The sequence below is a fragment of the Falco biarmicus genome, chromosome 12 (assembly GCF_023638135.1).
Source record: "Falco biarmicus isolate bFalBia1 chromosome 12, bFalBia1.pri, whole genome shotgun sequence".
Taxonomy (NCBI): Eukaryota; Metazoa; Chordata; class Aves; order Falconiformes; family Falconidae; genus Falco; species Falco biarmicus.
Window position 1 is genome coordinate 32864531 of NC_079299.1, and position 11291 is coordinate 32875821.

Here is an 11291-nt window from a genome sequence, read left to right on the forward strand (position 1 = left end):
CTCTTAGGGACACCTCAGCCCTAAATAACCTGCAGAAGAGCAGGTTTCTGCTGCGGCTGGGAATATGCTCTTCGGACCTGTCTGTTCCCAGCTGGGAAAGGCGGGCTGCAGCGGGCTGCTGTTATGTCTTTGTGGAACAATAGGGTCTCCCTCTGGTGGCAAATTCCACCCGAGGTGTGCTGACATCGCAGGCAGGGATGGGGCTGCAGGACTGCAGAGCTGGCTCCCAGCTGGCTGTGTGGGGATCACAGCTGCACAGCCCCAGCTGTCTGGCTGCGGGGATGAAGGGGCTCATGGCCCCACCGAACCCAGCCTCTGCTGTGGCGGGGGGGGGGGGGGTGTCCCAGGATGTCCCAGCAGCACCACTGGCACAAGCTTCCCACAAAAGCCTCTGGAGGACCAGGCACACGATGCCTCCCATCACACAATGCATCCCATCACACAGCGCATCCCATCACATGATGTGTCCCATCACACAGTGCACCCCACCACACTATGCACCCCACCACATGATGCATCACCCCATGACCAGAGCCCAAATGGTCTCAGCTGCGGCCAGGTCCCTGGGCTCGGGACACGGCGCCTTGCCCACATGCAGCGCTCCTCCAGCTGCCTGCACCCCGCGAAGGGATGTCTTTGCCTTGGGGCTGTGGCAGATGCTAAACATCGAGTTGTTGTTTGGGGTTTTGGCAGGTTTGCAACAGTCTTGGAAGGGAATGACTCAGGCACTCGCACACCACCCCAGCAGGACACTGATTAAAAGGATCAGGCTCTGCGCTATGTCTCTGTCCAGCCCTAGCACTGTTGTCTCACTCATCCCAGACATCCATCAGAGCCCCTGGTCCCGTCTCCACAGGGCAGGAGCACTGCCCCATGCTGCATGGGATGGGGGAGATGAGGAGCCACTGCTGGCTGCCCACACAGCAGGGTGCTGTGAGCCCAGCTGACAGCAAGTACTGGTGTGAGCACAGGGTGCTGGGGGGCAGGAGGGGGGGGGGGGGCGCGGAATTAGGGTGCCTCCAGCCTTGAAGCATCCCAAGGGCCTGGGCTTTAGGAACTAGAAGGTGGTGCAGAGCTAGATGTGGCTGGCAGCACCAGACAGCTGGCTACGGGACACAGCACAGCATTTTCAGGCTATTTCTGCCTTTTTACGATGGGCTGCCACCACAGTGGTGGGCATTGCCACTTACCCAGCCCCCTCTGCAGCGCAGGACCTCAGCACCAATAACCAGCATCTCCCAGCTCCCCAGCAGGAGGGCTTTTTGGCAGTCCTATACAAAGGATAGACTAGTTTCTTCAGGCTTTCGAGCAGTGAGGTTTCTGCGTTGAGGATGTGAAGGGCTCCTCTCACCTCCCAGCTCAGCAGAGTCACAAGAGAGGCAGGGCTTGGGCTGTGCCTACGTTCCCCTCTTTCCTGGGAGGGGTTGTATTTCCCCAGCTGCTGCAGCCCCAGGGTAGACAGAAAGGCCATCCATGCTGTGTTCTAGCTTTAAGGGTGTTGCTGTCAGTCACCTTTTGCAAAGCTCCTCTGCCGTATACTTGATTGTAGCTTTAAATGGATAAACCTGGCAGGGGACTAGCCACAGCTGTTAGTCATCCCTCTCAGGTGACCTGTCCATCCTCACATCCTTTAAAAGGTAGCCAGTGACAGTTTAGTGGCAGATCTTGCTCTGGGGCAGCAGTACTCCTGCCTACTTAAAATTCTCTCCTTTCCCTACTGTGCTCTGTAGACAGTTGCAAAGACCAGCTCCAGCTGGTGGCTTGAAGCAGCAGAGGCAAAACTGAATTTTGCCACCCTGAGGTTGAAGGTAAAATCATTTCCTTGAGGTGGGATGTCAAAGGTGGCATCCACCTCGCTCCTTCCCTCCCTCCCACAAAGACACACTCTGCAAAAAGCCAGGCGTGTATTCTCCTGCCAGGATATTTTCTCCCTGCCCTGCTGTAGGACCTTCCCCTGCTCCAGACAATGAAGGGACCGAAGCCAATGGCAGTGGCTGGTGAGCCAGGGAATGCAAAAGCCCAGTGGAGCCCATCCTCAATGTGCCCCAGCTGGCTGGACAGGAGGGGGATAATGAACCCTGGTGGGTGGGCTATGAGGGGCAGCCCTGCTGCCAGTCCCCCCGCTCACCTGTGGCCAGGTAAGGCAGGTGGGTACCAGCCCCAGGGCTGGGGGACAGCCACCCATCTCCCTGCTTGTGCCCAGAGCTGGCCTCTAGCCCCACAGCATCAGGAGTCATCCACCCAGCAGGGCCACCGCTCCGCCAGTGCAGAACCCCAAACCTGCACGTGCAGTTAGGCACGGGGAGCAGGGCTGCAATACACTCACAGCAACGCAGGGCCCTCGGCTGGGCGGGTGCGTGAATCCAGAGCCGACATGGAGCGATTCCTCCCAGCCAAGGGCTCGGAGATCCCGCCGGGTCTCTGCCACTCACTGGCAACCTGCAGATGCTGTCTGAGGCTGGGGGGCACCGGGAGAAGTGATGGTGCTCAGCCAGACCCCAGGCGAAGGAGGTCAGTGGCATGTGCCCACGGTAGTCATTTTTTATTAAGGTTTGTTATTATAAAAATATATCATAAAATGTGGCACGTTTGTCCATTTCTACTCCGGGGCAGAGGCACCGGAAGGCTGGGACGGAGAGGGCTCCATCGCATAGCCGGAGCTGCTCCCTGGAGGAAACGTGCTCCCTTGGGCTGGGACAGAGCCGGGGATGCTCTGAGCAATGTCTGGGGATGGAGGCATTCACTGCCCTGCATCCAACAGTCTCCAGGGACACGGGAAAGAGAAAGAAAAACTGAAAACAGTGGGAGGGGGAAAAAAAAGACAAAATAAAGAAGAAAAACTGAGTCTCTTCTGTCATCCCTTTCTGATCCGATGGAGGTAAAGCATCCCTCTGGGCAGCACGAGTGAATGTCCCGTCCTGGCCGTGCTCCCCTGCACGGGATTTGCCGTGGGAAGATGCCACCTCTCACTGCCCAGGCTGTCTCCTCATCCCCACAGGCAACTGGCAGAGGTGGTGGCACTTTGGGTACAGTTTGGTGGCACTTCAGGCTTCAGGTACAGTTTGCCGGTGCTTATTCCAAGCGTTGCTGTCTCTAGACTGCTGCTCCACAGCTCTAGGAAGAGGAGGCTGGGATAGAGAGTCCATGGATGGTATTTAGAGGGTCTGGAGATTTCCCCACAGGGCTGGCAGGTTTTCTGTCCACGACTGCAAGAAGGGTAGAAGGGGAAAAAATAAAAACGACAGCAGCATGGCTTGATGGACTCCGAGCACATCGCTGCAGCTGGGCATGTCCTATGCTTACATGCACATGGACCCCCTCCGACAGCCCCCCAGGAGCAGCTCTGGGCCCCCCACCTGCCTGCCCCCAGGAAAGCCACCCCTTCCAAAAGGGGCTGCCAGGCTCCATGTATCAGACCTCTCCAAGGGAGTTGGAGAGGAAAGGGGGGATGGATGCATCCTCCAAGCACTACAGATGGTGACAGACGCCCTCTGCCATCACTGGGGGTCCGGATCTGCTGGGGGAGGTGACCCAGACCCATCCTAGCCACACAGAGAACACATCCGATGCACTTTCTTAAAGTCTGTGGCCAGGGTGCCCTGGGAGGGGACTGTGCCACCAGGAGAAGGATCTGCACACCATGCCTGCTGCGGCTCAGCTCCTCCTGGGCTTCCCCCCAGCCCCAGCTCACCCCAGGCACAGCACAGCCCCGGGAGGCATCGCGGTGCAGGGCCCAAGGTGCCATCTGTCCCTCCTCACCAGCCCTCGGGGAGGGGACGCAAAATATCCCAGGGCTGCTGAGGGCACCGAGCAAGCAGGGAGGTTTTTCTGGGGAAATAACGGCTGTGGAATCAGAAAAGGTCTGAACCAGAGGGGGAAATCGCCTGGCTGAGTTTACCTTTAGCTTCTCTTTCTTTCTCTCTTTCTCTCTTTCTTTCTTTCTCTCTTTCTTTCTTTCCTTCTCTCCTTCTTTCTTGTCTTCTCTCTCTCTGCCCCCTTCCTCTCGCACTGCCCGTCTCCCCCTCTGCCCTCCCGGTGCGGGAGCAGGTGTGGAAAGTGGGAGCCTGGCCAGCCACCCCCGGAGCGGAGCAGGGCTACCCACGCTCCCTGCACCCACGCAGCCCTTCGTCCACCATCCCCGCTCGGGGCCAGGGGCCACGCTGTGCCTAATAATCCGGGATTTGGTTTGCCCCAGATACGGAGCACAACCAGAAAACCAATCCGAAAAAAATTAAAAAGAAAAAAAGCTTTTAAAGGGGAAGAAAAAAGAAAAAAAAAAAAAGAGCAACAAAAAGACTGCAACAAAACACAAAACCAAAAAACACAAATGTTTAAAGAAAGTCTGTGGGCCTTTCGGCAGAGGCAGCTTGAAAATTAGCAAGTCAGAAAACTCAGCCTCCAAGTCACTTAAAATACCTCAAAAAATAGACTAAATGCACGCAGGTAATCTCTCCTCCTCCTTCATTCATTTCTTTCCTTCCTTCTTTCTTTCTTTCTCACTTTCCTTTTCTCTCTTTCCTTGTCATCCTCTCCCTCACTTTCTCGCAATTTGTTTCTCTATTTTTTCCCCAAATAACTGATTTACAATTATCTATTTTCACCATTGATAACTCGTCCCTGTTAGCTGAGAGCTGATGGTATAACATGCAGCAGTTAGCTGTAGTTAGAAGTGGTAAAGGGTTGTGTATATATATATATATATATATATAAAAAAGAAAAAAAAAGCCAACAAAACAAAAACCCAAACCAAAAAACCCAAACACACACTACCAACAACAAATTAAAAACACAGAAAACCAGCAATAAACAAGTGGAATAGTAAGTGGGAAATGAATTGCAAATGTGAAAAAGAATAGAAAGGTTAATACCACGAAAAAGGAGAAAGACACCAACAGGGATTTCATACGCAGAACAGAGGGGCTGGGATTTTTAAAACGAAACCGCCAATGGAGGAAATAAAGCTTCCGTCAATGAGGGATTTCATACGCAGAACAGAGGGGCTGGGATTTTTAAAACGAAACCGCCAATGGAGGAAATAAAGCTTCCGTCAATGAAGCGAAATAATTAGCAGGAGGTGAGAGAACGTCCCCTGCTATCTGCCTCCGGGTCGGACCCCCATCCAGGGGAGCCTCGGGGGACACCCCCCCACGCACCGCCCGAGGCGGGGCGGCTGCGCCGGTAGAGCCCGGGCCAGGCTGCGGCGGGGTTGCCCGGTGCCGCATTGCACCGGCTGCAACCAGGCGGGGGTCCGGGGGGAGCAGCGGGTCCTGCCCGACCCCGCCGGGACGACGACCCCCGGCCGGGGGTGACAAGCACAGGATGCGCCCGAATCCCACCCCCCGGCGCTGCCCAGCGCGCACCAGTGGGCACGGAGAGGAAGCGGGGGACCCCCGTCCACACCGGCGCTGCGCGGCCGGAGCCCGGACGGGAAGGGGCTGCCGGGGACACATCGAATGCTGCGCCGGGGGGCGCCGGGGGGCTCCCAGGCCGCCGGAGGGGCACGGAGAGGAGCGGGGCCGCCCAAGGCGTGCGCAGCTCCAAGGCAAACGCGGGGGCCGCGGCCGCCAGCCCAGCTGAACCGCCCGACAGCCCTCACGGCGGAGGCGGGGGGAACATTACGGATATTTAAAATATTCCGCGAGGTGACCCCTGCTCGCAGGTCGGGGGGGCCGCCCCGCGTCCCTCACCCCCCCCTCGCCCCGTTCCCCTCCCGCACCTGCGCCGCGCCGGGGGGTGCCCCCCGTTGTCCCCGTCCCCCCCCGCTCACCTTCCCTCCCGGGCTGCTTGAACGCCATCGCCGTGGCCAGGTCGCCGCCGTGCACCGCCACGCCGGGCCCGTGGTGGGCCAAGGGGGTCCCCTGCGGCTGCCAGGGGTGGCCTGGGGGGATGTAGCCGCCGGCCGGCCCCCCGTAGACGCCGTGCTGGTTGGAGGGGGGGTAGGCGCAGGCTGGGAGGAAGCCGCCCACCGAGGAGAGCCCCGGGGCGGGCTGGGGACAGGCACAAAGAGAGAGGTAGGGTACACGAGGGCGGGGGGGGGGGGGGGGGGGGGGGGGCGCACCGCGGAATTACAGCGGGGGCTCGGAACAACCCGCCCGGGGCTGGCTGTCGGGGGTGCCCCCTCGGGGAGGGGGTGGCCGGCGGGCCGCGGCGGTGCTGAGCTCGGGCGGAGGGGGAGTGGGAATGACGGGAAATCGCCCCCCCACCTTGCCCCTTCCTGCTCCCACCCCGCCTTGCCCCCTTCTGCCCCCCATAGCCGTTACCTGCGGGTACTTGATGTCTCCTTCCACGGCAGCCTTGTCGATGCCGTTGACTGCCTGGGCCGGGGGGAAGGCCGTCCTGTTCACGCTGGGCCAGTCTTCCATTTTGGGGGGGTAGGCAGACCCCTCCGTGCCAGCCAGAGCCCCTGGGGAGGACAGCGCGTTAGCCGTCGCACCCCTCCCCCGGCGTTCGTCCCTCCGGAGCAGCGGTTGGGGCGAAACGGGGGGAAGACCCGGGTGCTTAAGTGCCCGTTGGTATGAAGCCGATGGGGGGCACACAGCCCCGCCTGGCCTCCCAGTCCCCCCAGCATCCCGCGGGCACAGCCCGCTCCCCCGCCAGCAGGGCCGGGGTGGCCCGGGGAAGGCTCGGTCCCGACGGCCGAGATCGGTACCTGCTTTGGTACCACCCCGGGGGGAGAGGCTGCCGTACCCCCAGATCCCGTCCCTCCGCCCAGTTCTCCGCGCCTCCCCATCACTTCCATGCTCCCAATAATTTAGGAGGCCCAATTTCTTTTCTGACGATTGTGATTTATAAAAGTGACATCGGAATTTTAAAGATAACGATTTCACGGAGGGAAACGCATGCGGTTGATTTACTCGGGCTTTTGCAAGGATAAAAGGACTCGCACCCCCACACACACACCCGGCCACGTCCCGTGTCCGCCCCCCCCGCCCCGGGCCGGCGCTCGGGGCTGCTGGCGTTCCCCTCCCTCCCGCGGCTGCCCAGCGCCGGCCGCGCCGGCCCCGCCGCTCCCCCATCCTCCTCCCGGCTTTTAGGAAAACCGGGGCAATTTCTCGGCGGAATCCCGGGCAGCGCCGGGCCTGTTTTCCGAGGGGGCTTTCCGCCTTCTTTCTCCCTCTTTTTCTCTCCCCTGGTTTGTTTTCTCCCCCTTTTTACCTCCTTTCCGTATTTCTATATACTATTACTTTTTTCCCCTTCGCAAAGGGAAATTCAGGGCTCCGAATTTGCGGTCGGCAATCTATTATCCCTACGAAAATATTTTCCACATTTTTCATAAAAAGTTCAAGATGTCTGAGCCTCGACGCATCTGGCCCTGCCGCCCCGTCCTGCCGGAGCGGCGTGCGGCGATCAAAAAAAGCCAACAAAACCCCCAGAAAGAAACGGGGGGGGTGGGGGGTGGGGGGGGGGTGGTGTCGCGAAAGACCCGCTCACCCGTCTGCTCCACGAAGGTGCGGATGCCCAGGATGTTGGTGACGGAGTGGGCCGAGGGCCACGAGCGCGGCAGGCTGACGTGGGCCGCCCCCACGGGCGCCCCGGGGTGCCCCCCCATCTTGGCAGCCGGCGAGGCCATGGGGCTGGGGTAGGGGTACTGGTAGATGTGGTTGTAGGGCAGGGCGGGCTGGGGCGGCGGCTGCTTGCCGCCGTCGTAGGGGCCGGGGCTGGGAGAGGCTGCCGATCTTATTCCGCAGGATCCTGCTGATGGAGCTGACCGAGGGGACGTTGTACTTGTCGCAGACGCCGTCGGCCAGCAGCCGGTCGCGGATCTCCCAGGCGAAGATGCCGGGGGTCGCCCTGCTTGTAGTCTCGGATGTGCTTGACCACGTTGGGGGGTGGTGACCCGCGGCTTGCTGCCGCCGATGGCCCCGGGCAGGATGGAGCCGGTCTCGTTGTACCGGGCCAGGATCTTGCTGACGCAGCCGTGCGAGACGCGGAGCTGGCGGCTGATGTCGCAGGGCCGGATGCCGAGCTGCGCCAGCTCCACGATGCGCAGCCGGATGGCGTTGGGCAGCGGCCGCCCGTTCACGAAGACGCCGCCCAGCTGGTTCACCTCCCCGTACGTGTGCTCTGCGGCGGGCGGCCCCGGCCCCGACGGGCCCGTTACCGGCGGGCCCCCTCACCGGCGGGCGGCCCGCGACGCCGGCGCGGAGGGAGGGGAGGGGGACCGAGACGGGGACCAGCACCGGCACCGGGGCGCGCCGCCGCGCAAGGCCGGGCCCCGCCGGCGCACGTCTAGAGTGGGAACGGGGACGGGGCTGCGACGGGGATGGGGGGGGGGAAGGAAAAGGGGGGGAGGAAAGGAGTGGGGGAGGGAAAGGAAAAGGAAAAGGTAGAGGAAAGAAGAGGAAAAGAGCGGGGAAGGAAAGAAGGAAGGAAGGAAGGAAGGAAGGAAGCAAGCAAGCAAGCAAGCAAGCAAGCAAGGAAGGAAGGAAGGAAGGAAGGAAAGAAGGAAGGAAGGACGAGGAAAAGAGCCGGGAAGGAGAAGGACAGGGAAAAGGGGGGGGAAGGGAAAAGGGGGGGGAAAAGGGAAAAGGGGGGGAAAGGGAAAAGGCGGGGGGGAAAAGGGAAAAGGGGGGGGAAAAGGGAAAAGGGGGGGGGAAAAGGGAAAAGGGGGGGGGAAGGGAAAAAGGGGGGGGGAAAGGGAAAAAAGGGGGGGGGGAAGGGAAAAAGGGGGGGGGGAAGGGAAAAAGGGGGGGGGAAAGGGAAAAGGGGGGGGAAAGGGAAAAGGGGGGGGAAGGGAAAAGGGGGGGAAGGGAAAAGGGGGGGAAGGGAAAAGGGGGGGAATAAGGGAAAGGGGGGGAATAAGGGAAAGGGGGAGGGAATGAGGGAAAAGGGGGGGAATGAGGGGAAAAGGGGGGGGGAATGAGGGAAAAGGGGGGGGGAATGAGGGAAAAGGGGGGAAAAGGGAAAAGGGGGGGAAAAGGGAAAAGGGGGGGAAAGGGAAAAGGGGGGGAAAAGGGAAAAGGGGGGAAAAGGGAAAAAGGGGGGAAAGGGAAAAAGGGGGGGAAGGGAAAAAGGGGGGGAAAGGGAAAAAGGGGGGGGAAAGGGAAAAGGGGGGGAAAGGGAAAAAAGGGGGAAAAGGGAAAAAGGGGGGAAAGGGAAAAAAGGGGGGAAAGGGAAAAAGGGGGGAAAGGGAAAAAGGGGGAAAGGGAAAAGGGGGAAAAGGGAAAAGGGGGGAAAAGGGGGAAAAAGGGAAAAGGGGGGAAAAAAGGGGAAAGGGGGGAAAAAAGGGGGAAAGGGGGAAAAAAAGGGGAAAGGGGGGGGAAAAGGGAAAAGGGGGGGGAAAGGGAAAGGAAAAGGAGGGAAAGATAAGAAGAGGAAAGAAAACCGAGAACGAGACAGAAGGGAGAAAGAAAGGAAGGGAGAAAGGAAAAGACAACAAAGAAGAAAGAAATAGAGAAAAAGGAGAAATAAAGACAGGAAAACAAAAGAAGAAATAAAAAAGATAGAGAAAAGGAGGGAGGGGATGGAGAAAAGGAGGGGGGGGGAAGACAGAAAAAAGAAACAACGAGAACGGGCAAAAGAACCGAAAGAAGCGAGCGGTGTGAGAGGGCGGAAGGCAGCGGCGAGGAAGGGGGAGCCGAGAGCCTTCCCAGCCGGGCACGTCGTGCCGGACCCCCGCCCGCCGCCACGACGACCCGGAGAGCCCCGCTGCAGCCAGGCCCCTCGGCCGAGCCGCAGCTACGGGGCTGGGGCCGGCGGGCGGGGGGCCGGCCCGGGGCCCTCATCCTCTCCGCTCCCGGGTTCCCCCCACCCCACCATCCATCCCCGCGAAGGGACACCGTCCCGGAGCCCTCCCCGCGGCCGCCCGCGCTTACCCATCGCCCGGCGCCGGGGGAGCGCCGCGCCGCCCGGGGGGGGAGCACCGCCTGCCTGCCGCACCGCAGCCCCGGCCCCGGCCCCGGCCGCCGCCGGCCCGGCATAGAGCACCCGGGGAGCGGCGGAGGGCGGGCCGGCGGGGCGGCAGCCGGCGGCGGGGCGCGGGGGTGTCCTGGCGGCGCCGGGGCCGGTTCCCCACTCGCGGGGAGCCCCCGCCGCTACTCGGATCAATTTGACGTGGGAAGCACGTCAATCCCGGCCGTCACGGTGCAGGCCCCGCCGCGGGCCGCCCATTGGCTCCCGCGCCGCTCCTAAATGGCCGCGGCCGCCGCTCCCCGCCCGCCGAGCGGGGGGCACGGGGGGGCCGGCACCCTCCGTCCGCCCCCGCGGGACCAGCGCCCCCCGCGGGACGCCCCCCCCGCTCAGCCCACCACCCGTTTTAGGGCTGGGGTCCGCCGTGGGGCGTCCCCACGCACCCCCACACCCCCCCCCCCGTGAGGCGGCAAGGTCCTCCCCGGCGCCTTCCCCACGCTCGTTCCACGCGGGACGCGTTCCCACCCGAGGGCAGCACCTGCCCCGCCTCTAGCTCCGACGGCCGCCGCGGGAACGGAACCCACGGGCGGGGACATCGCCAAGGGGCTCCGTGGCGGGAGGGGGAACGGTGCTTCGGGGGTGGGGGGGGAGGTTACCGGCTACCGGTGCGGTCCGGAGGCGGGGGGACCTCGCTCGGCAGCGGGGGGCTGCTGCGGACCGGGGGCCGGACACCTTCCCCGCCCGGCTTCCCCTGGAAAGCTGCTGCCGCCCACCCGGCATCCACATCCCCGCTTTCCTACCCGAGTAATAACGCCTGAAAGCAGCCTGGTAAAACGTGGATGGGGAGAGTGTTTGGGGGATCTCTGTGGACGACACTCCCCCCGCCTCCCCGAAAGGTCGATGGGACGATCGTGAGTGTTTCCCCTCATGCAATTGCGGGGGGGGGTGGGGGGGGAGAACCGCCTTGCAACCAGGCGCGAGCATATCTTTGCGGCCGCATCGAAAACGCGCCTCTCCTCCGGTTTTGGGCTGGGGGTGGCGGGGGGCGCGGCGGGCGGCGGCGGCGGGCATCAGTGGGCAGGCATCCCCTCCGCCCCGGGCTCCGGCCTCCCCCGCGGCAGCGCGAGCAGCGGCGGGCAGCAGAGACAAACGGCATCTGGGGCGGGGGGCATGGCACCCGTGGGGGGGGCACGGGGAGAAACCCTCACGCGGTGCCCACCCAGCCGCCCCCTCCCCCCCACTTGAAATGTGGCATTAAACCCTCGCGCGGGGTCGGGGCAGACGGTGCCGCCTGAGCGTTGGAAATTGGTCGTCGGGAAAAGAGAGCGGATCGATTAAAAAGCAACGGAGAACGGCAAAGGGGTGGGGGCCCCGTGTCTGCCCCCCCCCGCGGCCCCCCTCCCCGGCTACAGCCCCCGCGGCGGTGAATTGGCCGTTCTCGG

The 11291-nt window shown here is 62.2% G+C and overlaps 1 protein-coding gene across 1 annotated transcript; it reads right to left on the bottom strand.

Annotated features, from left to right (window-relative positions):
- Positions 1-3009: 3009 nt before the first annotated feature.
- Positions 3010-9819, bottom strand: PAX1 (paired box 1). The gene is given in 8 exon segments (XM_056357568.1): positions 3010-3206; positions 5768-5987; positions 6261-6403; positions 7432-7655; positions 7657-7784; positions 7786-7827; positions 7829-8112; positions 9816-9819. Coding segments are annotated over 8 exon segments (1137 nt in total). The 3' UTR covers positions 3010-3114.
- Positions 9820-11291: the final 1472 nt, after the last annotated feature.